General features: G+C 36.7%; 1 protein-coding gene across 1 annotated transcript; it reads right to left on the bottom strand.

The window, feature by feature from the left end:
* Positions 1-776: 776 nt before the first annotated feature.
* Positions 777-24,115, bottom strand: LOC121374559. Its single transcript, XM_041501665.1, has 11 exons — positions 23,972-24,115; positions 22,625-22,765; positions 16,004-16,153; positions 13,074-13,214; positions 11,396-11,545; positions 10,031-10,171; positions 7,684-7,833; positions 5,407-5,556; positions 3,446-3,595; positions 1,484-1,633; positions 777-791 (listed from the first exon to the last, which is right to left on the bottom strand). Exons 1-11 carry the CDS (start codon positions 23,984-23,986, stop codon positions 777-779), a joined length of 1,353 nt encoding a protein of 450 aa, XP_041357599.1. The 5' UTR covers positions 23,987-24,115.
* Between the last annotated feature and the right edge of the window lie 3,573 nt (positions 24,116-27,688).

Raw genomic sequence — 27,688 nt, forward strand, 5'->3', positions numbered from 1 at the left:
TCAAGAGGTTTGTTACAACTTTTAAACCAACATCATACTACTGACAAACTTCTCCAATTCGCAGTTGATTTTTTGTTTGTTCTACAAACTGTCGTTGGTTTTTTTGTGGTTTCGTTTGGTTTTATAAAATAACAAGTGATTAAATATACTACATTTTACCTAATAATATATGCCGCCTAACCCAAAAAGGCGAGTGGCTAAAACTATGACGGGGGGTGGGGCTGGGGGTGGCGGCTCACTACCCCCGTCCCCACCACAATACCAAAACAATTTGATATATTGACCGATTTAGTGTTTTATTTTTAGTAGCTCATTCTTGTTTTTGCTTTTGAATAATTTTAGCTATTATGCATAGCAGCTGCAAGCTTGCGGTAGTTGGCAGGTAGATTCAAGTGATTGGCAACCCGGGTGTCAACGTCATACCGAATATCATACTATTGACAAACCTCTCCAATTCGCAGTTGATTTTGCGTTTGTCCTATATTCTGCTGCTGGCTTTGTTTTCATAAAATAACAGGTGATTAAATGTACTACATTTTTAAATCACAGTTCAAATCTGTCCCAGTTTGATATTCAATTCTGGTCTACTGACTTTTTAACTAAATTGAGAAGCCCAGGCCTGGTTTTGTTACAAGTAGCAGATGAGCCAGTGTTTATCTGTGGTGGTTGGTTTTGATGCAATTTGTATGGTTTATGGGTTTCAGTTCACCTAAGTGGTCTTCTAATTCTCGATCAGTTTCAGGTGTGTGTTTTTTTTAAACCGTGCTGAATATCTTCTAGGGTTTAAAGCACTAAACAAAAGACAACAATACTCATTGAAATTATGTTTGTTAATCGAATTTCTGTCAAATCGAATAATTTCGGATTTAATAATGCCTTTAAAAAAAATTGTAAACTGTTACATCCCAAAATACAACTCACTGATTTGATAGTCTAGCCGTAAGTTTGATATTAACTGGTTTGGAATATGGGCAATATATATATATATATATATATATATATATATATATATATCGTCGTGATATCTGAGTTATACGAGACAACATCTATTTAATTTCTTTAAAGCAGCCTTTCATTTCAGGACACAGATAAATGAAAACTTTGGACAAACGCATTGACCCATAGCACAACCACTCACCTGCTCATACATGTCTCGGTCAAATCCAAAATCATTTGTGTTTAGGGTTACCAGTTCATTCATGTTTTTATTTGCCATGACTGGATCCGAGTACTTAACTAATGATCTTAACAGAATCAATGTCCACACCAATACCCATGATGGTGTACATGGAGTTAATATCTAGGGTACAAAACATGAATATGCAATATATATATATATATATATATATATATATATATATATATATATATATATATATGAACTACCACAACAGGCCACACCAACCGAGGACCTATTCTCTGAACACTGTACCACTGAACTGTAACATGTTCTTGGTAATATGTGCATAATACACATGAATACCTTGTGTGCAGTCATCCCCTTTCCATCCTGGTTGACATCCTTCTGAACACCTCCCTGTATCTGTAGGGCATGAACTATTTTTTGTAGAAGCACACTTTCGGTCATCACATCTCTTGTTACAAGCAGGACCGTACTTCCATGGCTCACATACTGATACAAACCAAACAAAATATTATTGAAACAAAATCTCAGCAAAGTACAATAAGTATGACCCATGAGCCATCCAGCGAACCATTAATTTACAGGGATAAAATAAATCATGTCAGTCCAGCAGGATGGATGCAAATTAAGACCAAAATCAAAATTACATTTGCAAGTTTGTAATATTGAAAACAACTTTCAATATTCTTTTAAATGCAGTTGCATAAGCCGCATTAATCTAGGGTGTTATGTTCATTTTTTGAAGGTTGCATTTTTTTTTTTGCTCAAGTTAATAACATTTTGGTCATATGTTCCCATGACCTACCTGAACTGGAAATCCATTGGTAAAAAAATTTCTGACCACTATTATGTCAACCATCTTGAAATTCAAAATAGCCGTCATTTAATATATGCCGCCCAACCCAAAAAGGCGAGTGGCTAAGACCATGACGGGGTGAGTGGCTGGGGGTGGCGGGTCACTACCCCCGTCCCCACCACAATACCAAAACTATTTGATATATTGACCGATTTAGTGTTTTACTTTTAGTAGCTCATTCTTGTTTTTGCTTTTGAATAATTTTAAACCACAGTTTATTTAGGTTCTCAAATAATATTTCTTATTGTACTCTAAACGACAAAACCATACCAGTATTGATATAGTACACTGCTGATGTAGCTATTATGTATAGCAGCTGCCAGCTTGCGGTAGTTGGCAGGTAGATTCAAGTGATTGGCAACCGGGGTGTCAACGTCATACCGAATATCATACTATTGACAAACCTCTACAATTCGCAGTTGATTTTGCGTTTGTCCTACATTCTGCTGCTGGCTTTGTTTTCATAATATAACAGGTGATTAAATGTACTACATTTTTAAATCACAGTTCAAATCTGTCCCAGTTTGATATTCAATTCTGGTCTACTGACTTTTTAACTAAATTAAGAAGCCCAGGCCTGGTTTTGTTACAAGTAGCAGATGAGCCAGTGTTTATCTGTGGTGGTTGGTTTTGATGCAATTTGTATGGTTTATGGGTTTCAGTTCACCTAAGTGGTCTTCTAATTCTCGATCAGTTTCAGGTTTTTTTTTTTTTTAAACCGTGCTGAATATCTTCTAGGGTTTAAAGCACTAAACAAAAGACAACAATACTCATTGAAATTATGTTTGTTAATCGAATTTCTGTCAAATCGAATAATTTCGGATTTAATAATGCCTTTAAAAACTTTTGTAAACTGTTACATCCCAAAATACAACTCACTGATTTGATAGTGTAGCCGTAAATTTGATATTATCATCTTGTTGTTTTAATAGCTAAAATAATATTCAAAATTCTGGTTTGGAATATGGGCAAATATATATATATATCGTCGAGATATCTGAGTTATACGAGACAACATCTATTTAATTTCTTTAAAGCAGCCTTTCGTTTCAGGACACAGATAAATAAAAACTTTGGACAAACGCATTGACCCATAGCACAACCACTCACCTGCTCATACATGTCTTGGTCAAATCCAAAATCATTTGTGTTTAGGGTTACCAGTTCATTCATGTTTTTATTTGCCATGACTGGATCTGAGTACTTAACTAATGATCTTAACAGAATCAATGTCCACACCAATACCCATGATGGTGTACATGGAGTCAATATCTAGGGTACAAAACATGAATATGCAATATATATATATATATATATATATATATATATATATATATATATGAACTACCACAACAGGCCACACCAACCGAGGACCTATTCTCTGAACACTGTACCACTGAACTGTAACATGTTCTTGGTAATATGTGCATAATACACATGAATACCTTGTGTGCAGTCATCCCCTTTCCATCCTGGTTGACATCCTTCTGAACACCTCCCTGTATCTGTAGGGCATGAACTATTTTTTGTAGAAGCACACTTTCGGTCATCACATCTCTTGTTACAAGCAGGACCGTACTTCCATGGCTCACATACTGATACAAACCAAACAAAATATTATTGAAACAAAATCTCAGCAAAGTACAATAAGTATGACCCATGAGCCATCCAGCGAACCATTAATTTACAGGGATAAAATAAATCATGTCAGTCCAGCAGGATGGATGCAAATTAAGACCAAAATCAAAATTACATTTGCAAGTTTGTAATATTGAAAACAACTTTCAATATTCTTTTAAATGCAGTTGCATAAGCCGCATTAATCTAGGGTGTTATGTTCATTTTTTGAAGGTTGCATTTTTTTTTTTTTGCTCAAGTTAATAACATTTTGGTCATATGTTCCCATGACCTACCTGAACTGGAAATCCATTGGTAAAAAAATTTCTGACCACTATTATGTCAACCATCTTGAAATTCAAAATGGCCGTCATTTAATATATGCCGCCCAACCCAAAAAGGCGAGTGGCTAAGACCATGACGGGGTGAGTGGCTGGGGGTGGCGGGTCACTACCCCCGTCCCCACCACAATACCAAAACTATTTGATATATTGACCGATTTAGTGTTTTACTTTTAGTAGCTCATTCTTGTTTTTGCTTTTGAATAATTTTAAACCACAGTTTATTTAGGTTCTCAAATAATATTTCTTATTGTACTCTAAACGACAAAACCATACCAGTATTGATATAGTACACTGCTGATGTAGCTATTATGTATAGCAGCTGCCAGCTTGCGGTAGTTGGCAGGTAGATTCAAGTGATTGGCAACCGGGGTGTCAACGTCATACCGAATATCATACTATTGACAAACCTCTACAATTCGCAGTTGATTTTGCGTTTGTCCTACATTCTGCTGCTGGCTTTGTTTTCATAATATAACAGGTGATTAAATGTACTACATTTTTAAATCACAGTTCAAATCTGTCCCAGTTTGATATTCAATTCTGGTCTACTGACTTTTTAACTAAATTAAGAAGCCCAGGCCTGGTTTTGTTACAAGTAGCAGATGAGCCAGTGTTTATCTGTGGTGGTTGGTTTTGATGCAATTTGTATGGTTTATGGGTTTCAGTTCACCTAAGTGGTCTTCTAATTCTCGATCAGTTTCAGGTTTTTTTTTTTTTTAAACCGTGCTGAATATCTTCTAGGGTTTAAAGCACTAAACAAAAGACAACAATACTCATTGAAATTATGTTTGTTAATCGAATTTCTGTCAAATCGAATAATTTCGGATTTAATAATGCCTTTAAAAACTTTTGTAAACTGTTACATCCCAAAATACAACTCACTGATTTGATAGTGTAGCCGTAAATTTGATATTATCATCTTGTTGTTTTAATAGCTAAAATAATATTCAAAATTCTGGTTTGGAATATGGGCAAATAATATATATATATCGTCGAGATATCTGAGTTATACGAGACAACATCTATTTAATTTCTTTAAAGCAGCCTTTCGTTTCAGGACACAGATAAATAAAAACTTTGGACAAACGCATTGACCCATAGCACAACCACTCACCTGCTCATACATGTCTTGGTCAAATCCAAAATCATTTGTGTTTAGGGTTACCAGTTCATTCATGTTTTTATTTGCCATGACTGGATCTGAGTACTTAACTAATGATCTTAACAGAATCAATGTCCACACCAATACCCATGATGGTGTACATGGAGTCAATATCTAGGGTACAAAACATGAATATGCAATATATATATATATATATATATATATATATATATATATATGAACTACCACAACAGGCCACACCAACCGAGGACCTATTCTCTGAACACTGTACCACTGAACTGTAACATGTTCTTGGTAATATGTGCATAATACACATGAATACCTTGTGTGCAGTCATCCCCTTTCCATCCTGGTTGACATCCTTCTGAACACCTCCCTGTATCTGTAGGGCATGAACTATTTTTTGTAGAAGCACACTTTCGGTCATCACATCTCTTGTTACAAGCAGGACCGTACTTCCATGGCTCACATACTGATACAAACCAAACAAAATATTATTGAAACAAAATCTCAGCAAAGTACAATAAGTATGACCCATGAGCCATCCAGCGAACCATTAATTTACAGGGATAAAATAAATCATGTCAGTCCAGCAGGATGGATGCAAATTAAGACCAAAATCAAAATTACATTTGCAAGTTTGTAATATTGAAAACAACTTTCAATATTCTTTTAAATGCAGTTGCATAAGCCGCATTAATCTAGGGTGTTATGTTCATTTTTTGAAGGTTGCATTTTTTTTTTTTTGCTCAAGTTAATAACATTTTGGTCATATGTTCCCATGACCTACCTGAACTGGAAATCCATTGGTAAAAAAATTTCTGACCACTATTATGTCAACCATCTTGAAATTCAAAATGGCCGTCATTTTCATATAATTTCTATATATATCTCTACTCCCATTTAACATAGAAACATATTTTTAGGGTTTGTTTAAACATATTATGTTAGTTAACTAAAATAAAAACTTTTTTATTATTCATCTCACATGGCCACCATGTGAAGCCTTTCCTCTGGTTCAAGCCTCAAGAGGTTTGTTACAACTTTTAAACCAACATCATACTACTGACAAACGTCTCCAATTGCAGTTGATTTTTCGTTTGTCCTACAAACTGTCGTTGGTTTTGTTGTGGTTTTGTTTGGTTTTGTAAAATAACAAGTGATTAAATATACTACATTTTACCTAATAATATATGCCGCCCAACCCAAAAAGGCGAGTGGCCAAGACCATGACGGGGTGAGTGGCTGGGGGTGGCGGGTCACTACCCCCGTCCCCACCACAATACCAAAACAATTTGATATATTGACCGATTTAGTGTTTTACTTTTAGTAGCTCATTCTTGTTTTTTGCTTTTGAATAATTTTAAACCACAGTTTATTTAGGTTCTCAAATAATATTTCTTATTGTACTCTAAACGACAAAACCATACCAGTATTGATATAGTACACTGCTGATGTAGCTATTATGTATAGCAGCTGCCAGCTTGCGGTAGTTGGCAGGTAGATTCAAGTGATTGGCAACCGGGGTGTCAACGTCATACCGAATATCATACTATTGACAAACCTCTACAATTCGCAGTTGATTTTGCGTGTGTCCTACATTCTGCTGCTGGCTTTGTTTTCATAATATAACAGGTGATTAAATGTACTACATTTTTAAATCATAGTTCAAATCTGTCCCAATTTGATATTCAATTCTGGTCTACTGACGTTTTAACTAAATTGAGAAGCCCACGCCTGGTTTTGTTACAAGTAGCAGATGAGCCAGTGTTTATCTGTGGTGGATGGCTTTGATGCAATTTGTATGGTTTATAGGATTCAGTTGACCTAAGTGGTCTTCTAATTCTCGAACAGTTTCAGGTGTGTGTTTTTTTTAAAAACCGTGCTGAATATCTTCTAGGGTTTAAAGCACTAAACAAAAGACAACAATACTCATTGAAAGTATGTTTGTTAATCGAATTCTGTCAAATCGAATAATTTCGGATTTAATAATGCCTTTAAAAACTTTTGTAAACTGTTACATCCCAAAATACAACTCACTGATTTGATAGTGTAGCCGTAAATTTGATATTATCATCTTGTTGTTTTAATAGCTAAAATAATATTCAAAATTCTGGTTTGGAATATGGGCAAATAATATATATATATCGTCGAGATATCTGAGTTATACGAGACAACATCTATTTAATTTCTTTAAAGCAGCCTTTCGTTTCAGGACACAGATAAATGAAAACTTTGGACAAACGCATTGACCCATAGCACAACCACTCACTTGCTCATACATGTCTTGGTCAAATCCAAAATCATTTGTGTTTAGGGTTACCAGTTCATTCATGTTTTTATTTGCCATGACTGGATCTGAGTACTTAACTAATGATCTTAACAGAATCAATGTCCACACCAATACCCATGATGGTGTACATGGAGTCAATATCTAGGGTACAAAACATGAATATGCAATATATATATATATATATATATATATATATATATATGAACTACCACAACAGGCCACACCAACCGAGGACCTATTCTCTGAACACTGTACCACTGAACTGTAACATGTTCTTGGTAATATGTGCATAATACACATGAATACCTTGTGTGCAGTCATCCCCTTTCCATCCTGGTTGACATCCTTCTGAACACCTCCCTGTATCTGTAGGGCATGAACTATGTTTTGTAGAAGCACACTTTCGGTCATCACATGTCTTGTTACAAGCAGGACCGTACTTCCATGGCTCACATACTGATAGAAACCAAACAAAATATTACTGAAACAAAATCTCAGCAAAGTACAATAAGTATGACCCATGAGCCATCCTGCGAACCATTAATTTACAGGGATAAAATAAATCATGTCAGTCCAGCAGGATGGATGCAAATTAAGACCATTTGGTCATATGTTCCCATGACCTATCTGAACTGGAAATCCATTGGTAACATCTTTTCTGACCACTATTATGTCAACCATCTTGAAATTCAAAATGGCCGTCATTTTCATATAATTTCTATATATATCTCCATATATATCTTCTATTATACAATGTTTGCAGGTTGATCTGGTTGTGATTTACATATAATTATTTTGGTATCCTAATGGTGATAAAAACCCAACAGTCTGTGTCTTTGATGTAGATATCCACCTCATTGCCTGGCCCGATTACTTCACAAGTATGAGGAATCATGTGTCATTGTCACATCATGGCCTGCAATAGTTTGCGATATCGTAGCGCTCAGATAGCTTCGAAAATCAGTAGCCTGGTTAGATATCTGATGTCATCTTTCATAAATATTATTGTGTTAAAAAATAAATCTTACACCCATGTAACCATCTAATAGTGAATCAAAGCATGCAGGAAATGCTTCTGTTCACTGACAAGGTATATGGCAGATTAGAAGTTAATTTCTGCACCAGACACATACTTAGTTCTTATCCTGAGAAGATCACACACACTAATACCACTAATTATCTGTGCAGACGTAAGTCGCAACCAGATCAACATGCAACTAATTGATGATGAACTGGGTTCAGAAAGAAAATCAACATTACCAGGGTTGCATGTAGTAACTGGATGTGACACAACAGGACAAACTGATGGTATATGCAAACAAATGTTATTGAATGTATTCGGCGGAAAAGCTCCACTGGCTATATCTGAAGCTCTTAGCCAGCTTCGAATTACTGATGAATCATACAAAGAGGTTAGTACTCCATGGTACTAAGCTCAAGGGTCATTTATATAATTGATGCTGCTATTATGAGAGGATAGAAGTTCAAGACACCATCACCAAACCAAAGTGTGGAAACACTGCCAAATATCTAATAACAGCATACACAACGAGCACATCTTAAAGCAAATATCCTAGCTCAGGATTCCATGCTACATCCATGGCTGGATCAATGAGGAGGATATATTTGTAAATGTGGTTGAAGGTGCAAGCTGCACCACAGGCTGTGATAGAACTGATCAGATGCAATTGCGGTATCAGTAAGTGTTCAGGTAGATGATACTGTAAGGAATACAACCTGCAATGTACAGAACTCTACAAGTGGTGATGGTTGCTGCAATACACATGCCATTATAGACGAAGTAAATGCCTAATCAGGGGTCACAACGGAAAATAATTAATTTTAGTCAATTTTCAGATACATGTATGTAGGATATTTCTTTAGAAATTGTTAAAAAGTGGCTAATTTAAACAACATTCAATTAGCCAGATACTAAATGGGTAAGCCCTGCTAATGTGTCATTGTGAATTACAGTTTACAATTGGTCTATTCCTCTATTTCATTAGTTTAAAATCTAGAACATGAAACTCATTAGTAATGCAATATTTTAATTATTTCACATAAAATGTATGTAAACTAGGAGGAAAGTATTTGCCAAATGATAACATTGGTGGCCATTTTTAAATCTCCATATAGTTGCCATTTTGAATTTTATCGTGGTTCCATTACTGGAGGATGGCTATAAAAATGTCATCCATTAATTTATTGATCCTAAAAATGTACAGACAAAAATAATTGTGCTTCTGCCCTAACCGGAAAAATACATTAAAATGGTGGCCATTTTGAATTCCAAGATGGCTGCCACGATTGGATGACAATAAAATGTAATCAATAAATTCATGGCTACATAAATGTACATATAGACAAAAAATATTGTGTTTCTATGTCAACCGGCAGTTGAGATATATGGAAAAATATATTAAAATGGTGGCCATTTTGAATTTGAAGATGGATGCTTAGGTCAAACAACAATTTTTATTTTCACTTCATTCACTGAACTCATAAATGTAACCATATACCTAAATTGTTGTTGTGGGTCAACTGTGAGTAAATATATATATAAGAATATTTAATTGATTGCCATTTTAGATTTCTTTTGTAACATCGTATTAATGAAATTGGAAGATAAACCTTATGCTTATTGTTTATTCACCTGTGCAATCGACTCCAGTCCATCCAGGTTGACAACTGGTCTCACATGTCCCACTTGTTTGATTACAAGTAGAATTTCCCTCACAATGACTAGATGAACAATTGCTTGCACACCCGGATCCATACGTTTCTGGAGGACAAGCTACAGAAATATATGCATTTTAGTCATGCTCTACTAAATGGAATATATGACCAACTACTTTGTCTACAAGGTAATTAGTGTGTTGTATGCTATTTTAAAAACCAACAAACCCATAAAAAAACCCCAAAAGTGCCTCAAATGCAAAACAGAAAACAACGCTCCTCACGAACAACCGAACAAACAGAAAGCAACATAAGACTATCATACAAAATAGTTTATTCATTATTGTCTAATTGTTACTTTCTCTTAATATGATGCATTTCTGCCCAAATGTTTTCTAATTGTTAGCATTATTTTTGTTTGACTATTTTCAGAGATCAAGTATACACTGTAGGACAAACAGGTCAAGAAAACAATTAGATGAGTGTGTTTTAGAAAACTGCTAACTGGAATGGGCGACATTGATGGGCATCACTAAAACACACAAGATGACGTTACTCTTTATGAATCAGCTACATTGTAACTCCGTGACAAAATGTCGGAACCAAAACAAAATAAAAAATAAAGAAACCCCCAAAACAAGCCACCAAAACACCACACAAAATCAACTAATTAAAAGACAAAAAAAACCCAAAACAACAAACACACACACACTACTCTCTAACACCGATCCGTGCATCGACATTTGTAAGATGAGCAATATTGTATTACTAAACTGATTTTCGTGACACCAAACACAATTTGATGCAACCGATATAACCGATACATTTGCCATTTTTAATTCATTATGCTAATTAATACAGTGATTTTTATTTTGTTTCATTCCCTCAACCCTCCCCCCACCCCCCCCCCCCCCCCCCCATCGCCATATATGTATAATGATCTCAAATGTAACTATACCTAACAGTTACTAATTGGCAACAGCAATTTTGATTTACAGGGTGCCATATAGGTTGTTTTTATTTTTTGTGTTTAAGAATTATTTTATTTTCCGAGTGAGAGTATAAAACACTTTCCAAAGAATTCCATAAATTTTGCGTGATACCAATGGAAATATGATCATTTCTTTATTCTAACAAAAGTTAAATAGAGTCATATTTAATAACATTCATCTAGGTGAGTTAAAACAAACCCTGGATTACACACGACGTGAATAGTTTTGATTTGATTAATTTCCAAAGTACCACAATAGGCAACATTAACAAAGGGACCTATTCCCTGCAGACTGTACAACTGAACTGTAACGTGTTGTTGGTAATATATATGCATAACACAGATGAATACCTTGTGCGCAGTCATCTCCTTTCCATCCTGGTTGACATCCTTCTGAACACTTCCCTGTATCTGTAGGGCATGAATTATTTGTTGTAGAAGCACAATTTCGGTCATCGCATGACTTGTTACAAGCAGGTCCGTACTTCCTTGGCTCACATACTGATACAAATCAAACAAAATATTATTGAAACAAAATCTCAGCAAAGTACAATAAGTGTGACCCATCAGCCATCCAGCGAACCATTAATTTACAGGGCTAAAATAAATCATGTCAGTCCAGCAGAATGGATGCAAATTAAGACCAAGATCAAAATTACATTTACAAGTTTGTAATATTGAAAACAACTTTCATTATTCCTTTAAATGCAGTTGCATAAGCCACAATGTGAAATGACCTTGAATTGCGAACGAGGTATTCCATATTAAATCAATCAAGAATGTTCATGATCTCAGTCAAATGTGATTGAACTTGGTGTATACGGGTTACATTGAAGATTATAATATAAATGTTTAGATACATTCAACCTTTCATTTTAGAGATATACGACATCAAAATCTGATCCGAGCTCACTGTCCTTTAGACAATATAACTCCTGTTCTAGACGACAGCGATATATGATGTTGTGATCATGTTAAAGCTTCAATACATGTATGTGCGGTTATAGACAATGAAATACACCTGGACGTATGTGTATATACTAGGGTCTGTCACTTAACTACATGTTAAAGTCGCCTGATGCGCGGTCGATCTAGGATTGATCCCCATCGGGGGACCCATTGGGTTATTTCTCGTTCCAGCCAGTGCACCACGAGTGGTACATCAAAAATCGTGGTATGTGCTATCCTGTTTGTGGGATGGTTCCTTGCTACTAATGGACAAAATGTAGAGGGTTTCCCTTCTAAGACTATATGTCATAATTACCATATGTTTGACATTCAATAGCCGATGATTAATAAATCAATGTGCTCTAGTGGTGTCGTTAAACAAAACAAACTTTAACCTGATAAAATGTTTCAATTTGGTTTTACAAATCACATTGATCGGGCGAATAATACGTTGAACTGTTATATGCCGTGCGAATCGGTTCAATAGTTTTGAAGCTTGCCAGTTGAGACATTGTGCTTTTTAATTTTATATTTACTGGATCAGTGTTTCTGCTGGTCCCCGATTGCTGTATATAAATACAAAATTGTTACACTGTTTTCGAACCGATTGTTTGACAGTATACTGCCCCAACTACCGGTTAAAGTGCTTCATGGTAGATGCCACCTTGGCCGAGTGGATAAGTCGCGGGCCAGTCAAATTACATATGCATTGGTGACGTAGGTTCGAAACATGCCAATTGACACTTTGTGTTTTTAAATATAATATTGGTACCCATCTTTAAATTTATATGATGCAGTTTGAAATTCTTTAACCACAAAACCTATGACTAGGCATAAAAATATAGCTATATTCAAAGTATATGTTTTAGGGGATCTCGCTGGACATATTGCATTGATGTGAATTGTTAAAATTACTTTAATATACATGTATAGTATGATAGAATGGGTTTTTTCTTCATTTGTTTCTTCTTAATTTGGGAAGCATGCAATTTGCTCTTTTGATTGCCATTTTAGATTTCTTTTCTAACATCTTATTAATAAAATTGGAAGATAAACCTGGTTACGCTTATTATTTATTCACCTGTGCAATCGACTCCAGTCCATCCAGGTTGACAACTGGTGTCACATGTCCCACTTGTTTGATTACAAGTAGAATTTCCCTCACAATGACTAGATGAACAATTGTTTGCACACCCGGGTCCATACGTTTCTGGAGGACAAGCTACAGAAATATATGCATTTTAGTCATGCTCTACTAAATGGAATATATGACCAACTACTTTGTCTACAAGGTAATTAGTGTGTTGTATGCTATTTTAAAAACCAACAAACCCATAAAAAAACCCAAAGTGCCTCAAATGCAAAACAGAAAACAACGCTCCTCACGAACAACAGAACAGACAGAAAGCAACATAACACTATCATACAGAATATTTTAATCATTTTATAATTGTTAATTTTTCCTAATATGACAAATTTCAGCCCAAAAGTTTTCTAATTGTTAGCATTATTTTTGTTTGACCATTTTCAGAGATCAGGTAGACACTGTAGGACAAACAGGCCAGGAAAACAAGTAGATGAGTGTGTTTGACATTGACGGGCATCACTAAACCACAAGATGACGTTACTCTTTATGAATCAGCTAACTCCGTGACAAAATGTCGGAACCAAAAAAACAGAAGAAAAACGTAAAGAAACCCCCCCAAAAAGCCACCAAAACCCCACACAAAATCAACTAATTAAAAGACAAACAAACAAAAATAACAACAACAAACACACGCACTACTCTCTAACATCGGTCCTTGCATTTACATCTGTAAGATGAGCAATATTTTATCACTAAACTGATTTTCGTGACACCAAACACAATTTGATGCAACTGATATATCTGGTATAAAACACTTTCCAAAGAATTCCAGTAATTTTGCGTGACATCATTGGAAATATGATAATTTCTTTATTATCACAAACTGTAATTTATAACAAACGTTAAATAGAGTCAAATTTAATGACATATATCTAGGTAAGTGAAAAAACACACCTGGAATACACACGTCGTGAATAGTTTTCATTTAATTAATTTTCAGTTATTCTTGAAGTATGTAATCTGTTAATTACCATGTGTGTGTGTGTGTGTGTGTGTGTGTGTGTGTGTGTATATATACTCTTCAAAAAAAGAAACGCAAAAGGGTACAAATGGGTTATAACTCCGATTTTATGTTTCCTACCGGTTCATGCTTTGTGAATATAAGGTCATTGCATGTCCCAAACACATTCCCACGGTTACATTCGATAAAACGCAGCTACTGTAAAATAAAGTTTCAAAATGTGAATATTCGCAAAAACGCAGCCACGTGCAAACCATGTCACCACTGCACGTGCGTTGTCTGCACGTGCAACATGAACACCGACAGTATAAAAGTGCAGGGTGTTCGCTTGCCTGGCCTCTGTATCTGGCCGACAGTTGACAATCCAGGACATGCCACGTCTCAGTGAACCGCAGGCGAATCCAGAACGGCCGTTGCCAGGGCATTCCATGTGTCCCCAAGCACCATCTCCAGACTGTGGGACCGTTACCAGCAACATGGATCAACACGTGACCTCCCTAGATCCGGTCGACCACGGGTCACTACCCCCGGGCAGGACCGCTACATCCGGGTACGCCACCTTCGGGAACGATTGACTACTGCCACCTCCACAGCCGCAGCAATACCAGGTTTGCGCAGGATATCCGACCAGACCGTACGGAACCGCCTACGTGAGGTAGGAATTCGTGCCAGACGTCCAGTTCGAGGTGTCATCTTAACACCACAACACCGTCGACTCCGACTGCAGTGGTGCCAGATTCATCGACAATGGCCTCAACTGCGATGGAGACAGGTGTGGTTCAGTGACGAGTCCCGATTTCTGCTCCGACGTCATGATGGAAGATGTCGCGTGTATAGGCGTCGTGGTGAACGTTATGCGGCAAACTGCGTGCAGGAAGTGGACAGATTCGGCGGGGGTAGTGTCATGGTGTGGGCAGCCATCTCACACACTGGCAGAACTGACCTGGTCCACGTGCAGGGCAACCTGAATGCACAGGGCTACATTGACCAGATCCTCCGGCCACACATCGTTCCAGTTATGGCCAACGCCAACGCAGTGTTCCAACATGACAACACCAGGCCTCACACAGCACGTCTCACAACGGCTTTCCTACAGAACAACAACATTAATGTCCTTCCTTGGCCATCGATATCACCGGATTTGAACCCAATTGAGCATCTATGGGACGAGTTGGACCGACGCCTCCGACAGCGACAACCACAGCCCCAGACCCTGCCCGAGCTGGCAGCAGCCTTGCAGGCCGAGTGGGCCACCATCCCCCGGGACGTTATCCGTACTCTGGTTGCTTCAATGGGCAGGCGGTGCCAGGCAGTTGTCAACACACGCGGAGGCCACACCCGGTATTGACTCCAGATGACCTTGACCTTGGTGGTGTGTCCTATCACTTACTCACAATGGACCTGAGTGAATTGTGAACAATCCTCCAACATTTGGTAATTATCGGACTCACCATTCAATAATTAAATCAATTCTCCAAATGTTACGACAATGTGGTTTTGCGTTTCTTCTTTTGAAGAGTATATATATATATATCTATATATATATATATATATATATACACACATATATATATGTACATACATACATACATACACAGGGCCGTACCCTCGGGGGGGGGGGCAGGGGGGGCATCTTGTCCTTTTTTTTTTTATATATCTCCAGTAATAGCATAGAAATGTTTAATCTTTATAGTATGTTAAAAATTATTTATAAAATTTAGTGCCCCCCCCCCCCCCCCATGGATTTTGGTCAGGGTACGGCCCTGATACATACATAGATAGATAGATATAGATATGAAGTACCACAATAGGCGACATTAACAAAGTGATCTATTCCCTGAACACTGTACAACTGAACTGTAACGTGTTGGTGGTAATATATGTGCATAATACACATGAATACCTTGTGTGCAGTCATCTCCTTTCCATCCTGGTTGACATCCTTCTGAACACTTCCCTGTATATGTAGGGCATGAATTATTTGTTGTAGAAGCACAATATCGGTCATCACATGTCTTGTTACAAGCAGGACCGTACTTCCCTGGCTCACATACTGATACAAATCAAACAAAATATTATTGAAACAAAATCTCAGCAAAGTACAATAAGTGTGAACCGTTTCATTTTATTTTAACTTAATTTCGTCCTTATATCCAATTAAGGTTAAAGCACGCTGTCCTGGGCTGTGAGTTAGTCATTAAGTGTCAGAATGGCTTCCACAATGGCTGCATCATTTTAAAGCCAAAAAATCAATTTTAACAATTTACTAGCTTGGTCTGATGTACGAAATTCAATGTGGTCAAGAATATAACCTAAGCTTCACAATAAACCTGGGATGATTGTTTTGTGTCTAGTCATAAGCTCAACAGTTAAGAAATTCAGTTTAACCATTTATAAATTGGTCTGGAATTGCACCATATAATTTTCAATATGGCCACCAATATTTACTATATATTATACTTTGAATGCAGCTGGTTTAAAAGCAAACGTATTATTATTCCTTTTTATATAGTCCTACATAGGGTTTGTGATTTTGAAATATATTTAAATCGTTTACTAGATTGGCCTGGAATTACATGATAAAACATGCAAGATGGCCGCCAATATTCCTGTTGGCAATAAATTAACCATAGCACGTGTTTGTGCTTAGGCATCAACTTTTGGAGTTATACAATCCATTAAATCATTTAGTAGGAATTACATAATAGAAAAATTAGATGGACGCTAGTGCTCTCTCAAATTTATGTCTTTAATATACTTTGCTACATAATAAACATAGAAGAACAGGCTTTGTGTCTTGTCATAGGATATGGATATTATCAAATTTATATAATTGAGGAGATAAATAAATGCAAGATCAGGGCTCACCCTGGATCAAAAATACCTGTAGCCAAAATATTAGCCAAATGGAATTTTTATTAGCCATACTGAAAATGCTTTAGCCAAATTTCTTTTACGCAGTACTGTATTGAGTATTTATATATGAATATAAAAATGTATATTTTTTCAGCTAATTGTGTACAAATTGGAATAAATAGGAATAACAAAACCACAATGGGGGTAGGGGCAGTTAATATATTACTTCGATTTTTCAGCGGGGGTGGGGTTGGGATGGGGTTACGCAATATCTTCAGTTTGAAGCCAGTACCCCATACACCCACCCCTACTTCTAAGGCCTATGACATTAAATTAACAAACATACAGAAATATGGGGGTGGGTTGGATGTTTATGGATGGTGGTTTTTTCTTTCTTTCTTCGTTTTTTTCCAAATAAAAATTTGAGAGCTTTTATATATATATATATATGATATATATATATATATATATATATATATATATATATATATATATATATATATATAGAGCTCATTATTTCTTTAAATAGCAATCTTTATGTTAGTTTCAATTTATTTATTTTCTTTGCTTTTTTTAAGTGACCCGTCAATTCCCCACCCCAAACAATTTCATAATTTGTGCCATGTTGTTGCGGTTGATTTCAGCGTCGTGTTAAATGCTTATTGTGATTTCTGCTTACAAAATTTAAATACTGCATGTTCATTTCCGGCGATCGCGATCTGCATGGGTACGAAATTAACAAAGACAAAGGAATAAACAAAAACTGCAGTTAGGTATTCATTGATGAGAATAACTTTTGTTTTTCTACAAATTTACATCAAGATTTACTTTTGCGTAATCGTATTGTTTAATGTCCGCAACGATATCTCTTGACACGCGGGTGTCGGCTGACTCTGAAGCGTGACGTATATTCCACCGAGAGCTGTCCTCAGTTCAGCCAACGAACGTTCTTCCTAACGTTCGCAAACTATTTGATTGGTGTTCGTCGTGTCCATTTGGTTTAACGTGAAGCGCACAAACCAGTCTAGCGAACGTTTTGTTTTCGCTCGGTCTGGCTGAACTCGGCCCTTGAGATGGCCTATATGTCTTTCGGCCCTGAACTGGCATGTGTATTCAAATTGACACGCATTGACGGTCTATTTTTATTACTTTGGTTCAAAAATTTACAAAGTAAAAATAACAAGCTACAGATCTTCCAGACATTGCTGTCATACATGCTGAATGCATGCCGTTAAAAGTAATAACCGTAATTATTAAAATACGCAAACATCATAAGGCCTACGCTGTATTCTGCATGACACCGTTTCTCGTTACCGGTCGCGAGATCGCTATTACACTAATTGAATATTTGGTAGTATTATTATGTTTAAGGTGTCGGATAGATTATGTAACCGTTTGTTCACATCAGAAGACAGAAAATGGCTTAGCCAAAAATTTAGCCACTTGCAAATTTTATTAGCCATTTTTTGTAAAAATGAGCCAATGGCTAATTTGGCTACCGACAGCGCGAGCCCTGCAAGATAGTGTCCAGTGCGGCGACTACCTTGCTATGTGGACATATTTGACACAATATAGAAATTGATAAAGATTATATGTTTAATTAAGAGTTAATTTGTCAATTTATGTTGATGTTTTATTCAAGAAGGCTTTTGTTTAACAAATAAATGGATGCCATGAATAACAAAACATTAAATATCTATACTGGTGTACTAAATTACAAGAAGCAAAGTTGTTTACAAGCATAGTAATTGTTTTAACAGAAAATTATACTGAGATCAAAACAGAACCTTCTCATACGGCAGCCTCCAATTCAAGTATAAAAGACTATGATTAATTAGTTCCTATTATACCAGCGTCAGTTAATGGTGGATTTGAAATGTCATAACTCCTAAAGTATTGAAATTCACATCTTCTCAATTTCTAAGATTATTGATACATATGTTGGATTCCATGTAGACACGTCCTGAACATATAACTTTAAATGCATTTATCAAGATTAGGTCAAACTTCCATATCAGTTCTATGAACCCACTTATCCTATGACAAGTCACATAACTGTTATGCTAGGTTTATTATTTAGCATATAATATAAAAACACACATTTTTGACAATATTGGCAACAATTTTAAATTTACTATGATGTAATCCATATTATTACAAACCAGTGTAAGATATTGTTCATGTCATAAAAACTACTCGATATCTAACTACTGTAATATTGGCACGCGCAGACTGAGAATGGTTGGAGGAAGATCCATAGAACTACTTTTGATCATGTGACCGCGTGCCATGTGACTACCACAATGGTCAATGTCAAAATAAGTCATACAGTGTCATTCACATAGCTTAAATAAATAGGTTAACACGTTTAAAGAGTTAACATGTTTAATTTAAAATATAAACATAATTAATTTTAAAAATAATAAATTTAGGATTTACACATTTAGCGGACGACGGATATCCAAATAACCCTAATGCAAGATATCGAAGTCAACGATTGAATGAAAGTCGACAGCAATTTCAAGGGTCGGGTGCAATCCATTATCGAGCCTCTCGGAATAACAAACATGTTCAACATTAAAAAAATGATGGATCTTTAATGTAAGTTACGAGGTATCGTATTCATCGTATTAAAAAAAAAATGTTTCCACGACGCATTCTCATACATTCTTCGAGACTGATGTTGATGATATAGATTTAAATGAACTATTGAAATATGAACTTTTCGACCCTGTTTCGGAAGAAACGGCTAAAATTGAAATATAAGACTACAGGGATCAATCAGAAATTGTCGACTACATTAGTTACCATGAAATCGTCAACACTCCATGAAAGACTAACTACGATATGAAAATTGTTACTCGCTTTATGCTTGTCCACAATCTGGTGATTTATGTAAGCTTCTGTGCAAATTCATCATTAATGCCAAGAAAGGCGACGGGTCAGATTATGAACCTGGAATTATCAGGGGAATAAGTTTAAGCATTCACAGGCATCTTTAAAATAAATTCTATAGTTCGCAATTCTTTCTAACCCTGAATGTGCAAGCGTCAATGACGTTTTAAAAACCAAGCAACCATTATTAAAACAAGAAGGCTTGGAGAACTTACCAAACCGTGTGAGCTGGCTCACTGAAAATGACATAGACATGCAAAGGGATTCCGGTGAAGTCTGTATAATCCACACTTTGATCTTCGTAGTGTCACACCCACAGCAATATTTACTGTGGATATCTAACTTTAAATGTCGACTAAAACGGGGTAGAATATTTGCAGACTACGAGCGTCAAGCACAAACGCACACGTGTGAACATCCATGATGGGAGAACTGTCACTCCAAACGGGTGAGCAACATGGGACGAACACTGCCCAGTCTAGCTCTTATAAACGCTACAAAGAGCTCATGACCCATCATTTCACTGACCCCGATACTCATTTTTATTTGGCCATTAATTCGAAAAGTGTCCCATTCTGAGATAATTATAGGCATTAATAAATTGTGCTCCATCATGAAGAGAATGGCTACAAACGCCAGACTCGAGTCTACTGAAACCTAACGAAGCACCCTGCACGGAAATACTTTGTACAACGTCCGAACACAATGTGCCTCAAACTCACATTATGCAGATCAGCGGACCAAAACATGTGCACAGCATCAACAACTACTCGCAACATTTTTGTCAAACAACACAAAAGTATCAGGAAAACTATTAACGGGTCGAAAGAAACTAAACAGATTGTTATTCCTTCTCCGTGTCCGTCTGCTGTCCCTGGAACTCCCTATGTCCAAACTGTCAGCGTCTCATCTAGACAAACTAACAAACGCCAGACTCGAGTCTACTGAAACCTAACGAAGCACTCTGCACGGAAATATCTTGTACAAACAGCGTCTGAACACAGTGTGCCTACAACTCACATCATGCAGATCAGCGGACCAAACAATGTACACAGCATCAACAACTACTCGCACATTTTTGTCAAACAACACAAAAGTATCAGAAACACCATTAACGGGTTGAACGAAACTAAACAGATGGTTGTTCCTTCCCCGTTTCCGTCTGCTGTCCCTGGAACTTCAACAATTATGCTAGAGTTATTTGGAATCTTATTATATTCATAATATAAATCAAGGCTTGGTGCAACAGGGTAATAGTTCGGCTTTTTGTTTTTACGAGAATCCATGTGGATTCACATGGAAGCAGTCCACGGGAATCCTCCGATTCTAAACATTTTCAGAGAACTACCAACAGTGTCCGTATATAGAATTATGTGGCCTATGCTATTAATTGTATATGTATTTTAAAAAAACCTTACTATTTACTGGAAAAATAACCAATTTGTCAGGTTTTTTAGTTGTTGGTTCCATTTTTTCTTCACAGTCAGTATTTTTTAGGTGTCTTACCAGCCCCAAGTTCAGCCAGCATACGTTTCCCTAACGTTCGCAAACTATTTGATTGGTTTCCAGTGTGTCCATATGGTTTACCGTGAACCTCACAAACCAGTCTGGTGGACGTTTTTCCGATCGGTCTGGCTGAACGCAGCCCAATACTTTTCGAAGATTGCTTATTCACAAACAGCGCATGGGATACTTTTGCCGATGTATTATGCGCATTGGTTCAATGTTTGTATGGATATTTCTGAAGCACATTTCCACAACCGATAAAAAGATGTATTGATTAAACAGAGCAGGTAATCCAAGGTTAGGCACATAATATCAGTGAACTAACATAGACATGTTTGATGTATTACTAAATTTGGGAAAACTTAATTACTGTCTATTGTTATTATGTAAGAACTGAACAAACATGTCCTTTCGGTTCTCTTTGTTGGCAATTTGGTTCATAGAAATGGGCCAACCACCACTTGGCTCCAGGCCAGACAAGTCATGACAAACCACTATATTTCGAACATGCACGGATTCGAATGTATGCTATGCTTTTGAAGCCAGTTTAAACAGAAGCTTGATAACCAGACTATTTTTTATTTTATTTTATGTTGTTAATTCGGTAACGTTTAACTCACTGATTATTCAATTTAATACATTTTTGTAAATATTTCACGCGAATCCAAACAGATTCGGATGTTTTATCCTTGCGCGAATTTTTAGCCCTGGGCAATGCAGTGATACAAGACTTGCAAAGAGGAGGCTTTGTTGTCTAGCAGAGCCTAAGAGATCTTTGTGAATTAGGCCCCATGTGTTTATAAAACCTTTAGAGTCTAGACTTGAGACACTAATGTCATTACAACGCAATATAATTTTTATAAATGTGACGTCATTAAAGATTGAGTCTGGGCTCTAAACGTTTTATAAGCTCGGGCCCTGATAATACAATACACAGTCTTAAAGTCACAGACCCCAGTTTTAGCCCGTGAAAATGGACACTAGGTTTGGTTAATCCACAAACCCATAACACATTTAGATAAAGTTACAATAACGACAAACAAGAGACTGGGATGTTCAATACGGGGAAATACCGTCTAAAAATAGACTAGCGGTAGTCTCAATAGCTGATTCTACTCAGAGGTACGTACGTTTTTAAAAATAAGGAAAATGCAGTTCGTATCACATACTCCGGGATGTATGGAAATGGAAAATCTAAATAATAAAATGTTAGTTATCTCTAGCTGAAACTGAAAGATAAACCTGGTTATGCTTATTGTTTATTCACCTGTACAATCGACTCCAGCCCATCCAGACTGACAACCGTTGTCACATGTCCCATTTGTATGATTACAAGTCGAATTTCCCTCACAATGACTAGATGAACAATTGTTTGCACACCCGGAACCATACGTTTCTGGAGGACAAGCTACAACAATATATGCATTTTATTCATACTCTACTAAATGGAATATATGACCAACTATTTCGTCTACAAGGTAATTAGTGTGTTGTACGCTATTTTAAAAACCAACAAACCCATAACAAAACCCCCCAAATGTGCCCCAAATGCAAAACAGAAGACAACGCTCCTAACAAACAACCGAATAAAAAGAAAGCAACATAACACTTTCATACAAAATATTTCTTACAAATTGTCAAATTTCTGCCCAAATGTTTTCTAACTATCAGCACTTTTTTTCTTTGGCCATTTTCAGAGATCAAGTATACACTATAGGACAGGAAAACAATTAGATGAGTGTTTTAGAAAAATGCCAACTGAAACGGTCGACATTGACGGGCATCACTAAAACACTTATGGATGTCGTTACTCTTTATGGATCACTCCTTGACAAAAATGTCGGACCCCCCCCCCCCCCCCCCCCCGAAAAAAGTGAAGAAAAAAGGTAAAAAACCTCAAAGAAACAAGCCACCAAAACCCACACAAAATTAACTAATTTTGTGACACCAAACACAATTTGATGCAACCAATATATTTGATACATTTGTCATTTGGAATTAATTATGCTAATTTACACATTCATTTCTATTTTGTTTCATTCCCTCAGGCTCCCAATATATATATGTATAATTATCTCAGATGTATCTGTATCTCACAATTACTGATTCACATAGCAAGTTTGAGATACAGAGTGCCATACAGGTTGTTTTTGTTTTATGCGTTTACCAATTAATATTTTTATTTTCCGAGTCAGGGTATCAAACACTTTCCAAACGAAGTCCATAAATTTCGCGTGACACCAATGGAAATATGATAATTTATTTATTATCACAAACTGTAATTTATAACAAATGTTAAATAGAGTAAAATGTAGTAACTTTCATCTAGGTAAGTTAAAAAATAACTGGATTACATACGTTTTCATTTGATTAATTTACGTCTAATTTCCAAAATTATCAATTCGTGAAGTATGTAATCTGTTAAATACCACGTGATATATTATACATACATACATACATACATACATACATACACACATATATGTATATAGTGCCAAAATAAGCGACATGATCCATAATAAGCGACATGATCAAAGGGACCTATTCCCTGAACACTGTACAACTGAACTGTAACGTGTTCTTGGTAACATATTTGCATTAAACACATGAATACCTTGTGTGCAGTCATCTCCTTTCCATCCTGGTTGACACCCGCCTGAACACTTCCCTGTTACTGTAGGGCATGAATTACTATTTGTAGAAGCACAATTTCGGTCATCACAGGACCTGTCACAAGCAGGACCGTACTTCCCTGGCTCACATACCGCTACAAACCAAACAAAATATTATTAAAAATAAACCTAAACAAAGTACAATGAATGAATGAATGTTTAACGACACCCCAGCACAAAAATACAAATCGGCTATTTTGGTGTGACAAATGGTAAATATATGAAAATATTATTAATATATATTTATGTAAAACCACAGTGTAAGGAGCTGTGGGTGAAAAGTATAATGCAATACATAAAATCAAGGTAAGTATATTTTAAAACTTTGTATAGAAGTCAAAGTGTTTTAAAAACTTTACAATTAATTCTAGATGGAATTTAAAAGATTCCAAAACATTTCTGGTGCCAAATATATCATTTCTTGTCAGCTTGAGATGATCATGCTCCACCAAAATGTGGCGCACGGTCAGTGTACATTGACAGTGTTCACACTGAGGGGGAGGGTCCTTCTTTAAAATAAATGATTGCGTCAGATATGTATGGCCGATGCGGGCACGGCACAAAACTACTTCATCCTTCCTGCATCGCCTGTAGGATGACTGCCACTCTCCCAGGACTGCCTTGACAGAATGAAGTCGAAAAGATATATTGGTTAATATGAAATTTAAAATCATTGTAGGGGACACCAACATGGACACGGAGCAAGTTCAAGGCAACATCTGCCTTTTCGTTACCCCTAATGCCAACATGGCTGGGTACCCAACAAAATATAACATCTTTATTGGCAATTGATAAAAAGACACACTTTCGTATCACCATCCCAACTAAAAGATTGATGCTGAATCGGGCAATCTCATGGAAATTATTGCGTCTGATGGAAAAACTGTAGCACAAGCCACACAATTCCCATCCCGTGATCCGTCTGTGTAAACAGGAATGTAATCACAATACCTCTCTTGGATTTCCATGACATGTTGTTTATAAATAACTGCATGTTTGCGATCTTTGTTTAGATGTACAAGATCGAATACAATTTTTTGTGGTTTGATACACCAAGGTGGCAAAATAAAATATGAAGGCGTTTCCAAAATGTCTGTTAAATCAATGTTGGAAACTGATAAAAACCGCTTAAGACCAAATGTTCGAATCGCATTCGGTTTCGCATCAAATAACTTCATATATTTATTATGAAACACCGCATTGTGTGCAGGATGTTTTGGCATTGATTTAATCTTTGTAGCATATTGCAAAGAAAGCTTTGCACGTCTAGCACCCAAACTAGGTTCATGTGCATCAACGTACAAGCTCTCCACAGGAGATGTTTTGAAAGCACCAAGACAAAGCCTAAGTCCCTGGTTGTGTATAGGATCTAGCATTTGCAAGTAAGACTTACGTGCTGACCCATACACAATGCACCCATAATCAAGTGTAGACCGAACTAAAGATTTATAAAGTCGGAGCATAACCTTTCGATCTGCTCCCCATTCAGTCTTGCCAATAACGTTTAAGATATTGAGGGCCTTTAAGCCCTTCTTTTTCACATACTGTAAATGAGGTACAAAAGATAGCCTCCTGTCAAAAATAACCCCCAGAAATTTGGTCTCCTCCACAAATGGAACCGGATTTTTGTCCAGAAACAGCTGAGGATCTAAATGGTGACCTCTTGTCTGGCAGATATGCATACAGACGGTTTTTGACTTTGAGAATCGAAATCCATTGTCAGTTGCCCATTGCTGAAGTTTATTCAAACAAAGCTGCAAGTGATACTCATACTGGACGATCTGTAGCAAATCTGAAAATCATCGACATATAAAGAGCTATCAACGCCAGGTTTTAAACACTGGATGATGCTGTTAATTTTCACGGAAAATAAAGTTACTGACAGGATGCTACCTTGAGGCACACCCATCTCTTGGGAGTGAGAATCGGATAACGTAGATCCCACTCGTACCTTGAAAGACCTATTCTGTAAGAAATTTGAGATGAAGTCAGGCATACTGCCTCTTAGGCCCATGCCATGTAGATCTTTCAAAATCCCATACTTCCACGTGGTATCATAAGCTTTCTCGAGGTTAAAAAAAGACCGATACTAAATGCTGGTTATGGATGAAAGCATCCCTACAAAACGTTTCAAATCTAACAAGATGATCGACCGTGCTACGTCTAGACCTGAACCCACATTGCACGTTAGTAAGCAATTTGTGGGACTCAAGATACCAGACAAGTCTACGGCTGATCATTCTTTCCATGATTTTACAAATGCAACTTGTCAAAGCAATAGGGCGGTGACTGGTAGGATTTGTTGGATCCTTACCAGGCTTAGGAATAGGAATGATAATGGCTTTTCTCCAATCAGAAGGAAAGTTACCAGAAATCCAGATTTTGTTAAAAATATTTAATAGAACCATTAAGTATGATTCAGGTAAATGTTTTAAGAGTTGATAATGTATTTCATCTGGTCCTACTGAAGTATCATGGGCTCTACGTAGAGCGTCCTGCAATTCCTCCAAAGAGAAGTGCCTGTTGTATACTTCAGCATTTTCAAATGAAAAGTTAATAGGTTGCTTTTTAGCTTTATTTCTGACAGATGTAAAAACATCTGTACTGACAGAAGAAGAAGAGTTATGAGAGAAATTGTCTGCCAAGGCATTGGCAATGTCACGATGAGACGTGACATCCGTGTCATTGACAGACAAATGGCGAACTGTATTATTGGATTCTTTTCCCTTGATTTTACGTATCCTATTCCAGACAGATTTCACAGATGTTTGAGAACTCAACTTGGAGACATAATTTCTCCAAGATGATTTCTTGCTCCGTCTGATAGCTTTACGAGCCTTTGCCCGAGCAATGCAATAACTATTCAGGTTATCCCTGGTAGGTTCGCGTTTGAACCTCTCGAGGGTCCTGTTTCGCTCTTTGATTGCATCTTTGCATGTCTCATTGAACCATGGTTTATTGAAACGCTTCGGTACTGCCGAAGTCTTAGGAATAGTTTCCTCTGCACTATCTTTCAAGATGGAGGTGAACAAAGACATAGCATCATCGGCACCAGTCATGGCAGTTTATTACAGTTGAGTGCTGCATAGATGCCGAAATTGATCCCAGTTTGCCCTTGTCATCTTCCATCTCTGAACCCTTTCAAGTGATGGAGGCCCATCATTCTCCAAAATAATTGGGAAGTGGTCACTACCACAAGGGTCTGGACAAACGTTCCAGGAGAAATCAAGGCAAAGTGACGGACTACAAATAATTAAATCAATGGATGTGAAAGAACCACTTGCAGGATGAAAGTATGTATGACTTTTATCATTAAGTAATATTAAGTAATTTTTGAGAATTAAGTCTTCTAATTGTTTACCTCTAGTATTTATGTCATCGCATCCCCACAAAGTGTGGTGAGCATTAAAATCTCCCATGATAATAAAGGGAGTAGGGAGTTGATCAAGAAGACCTTGACAGTCCCTAGTGTTAAAATTGTAATTGTTTCGAGGGGGTAAATAAACTGAGAGTAATAGTTTTATGAGCCGTGACCTTTACAGCCACAGTTTGTAAATTTGACTTTAATATGACTTCATTCCGGGGAATGTTCTCATTTACAATAATGGAAACGCCGCCAGAGGCTCTATTTTCAGTTTCTTGATATTTATGGTAGATAT

Source organism: Gigantopelta aegis, chromosome 6, assembly GCF_016097555.1.
Source record: "Gigantopelta aegis isolate Gae_Host chromosome 6, Gae_host_genome, whole genome shotgun sequence".
Taxonomy (NCBI): Eukaryota; Metazoa; Mollusca; class Gastropoda; order Neomphalida; family Peltospiridae; genus Gigantopelta; species Gigantopelta aegis.

What these genes read in the sequence shown, in the direction of transcription:
- LOC121374559 (XM_041501665.1), bottom strand. An exon ending in GACTGGAGTCGATTGCACAG is followed by an intron (nt 11,546 to 13,073) that starts GTGAATAAATAA and finishes GATTTGTATCAG; the next exon opens with TATGTGAGCCAAGGAAGTAC. An exon ending in AGGGGATGACTGCACACAAG is followed by an intron (nt 5,557 to 7,683) that starts GTATTCATGTGT and finishes GGTTTGTATCAG; the next exon opens with TATGTGAGCCATGGAAGTAC.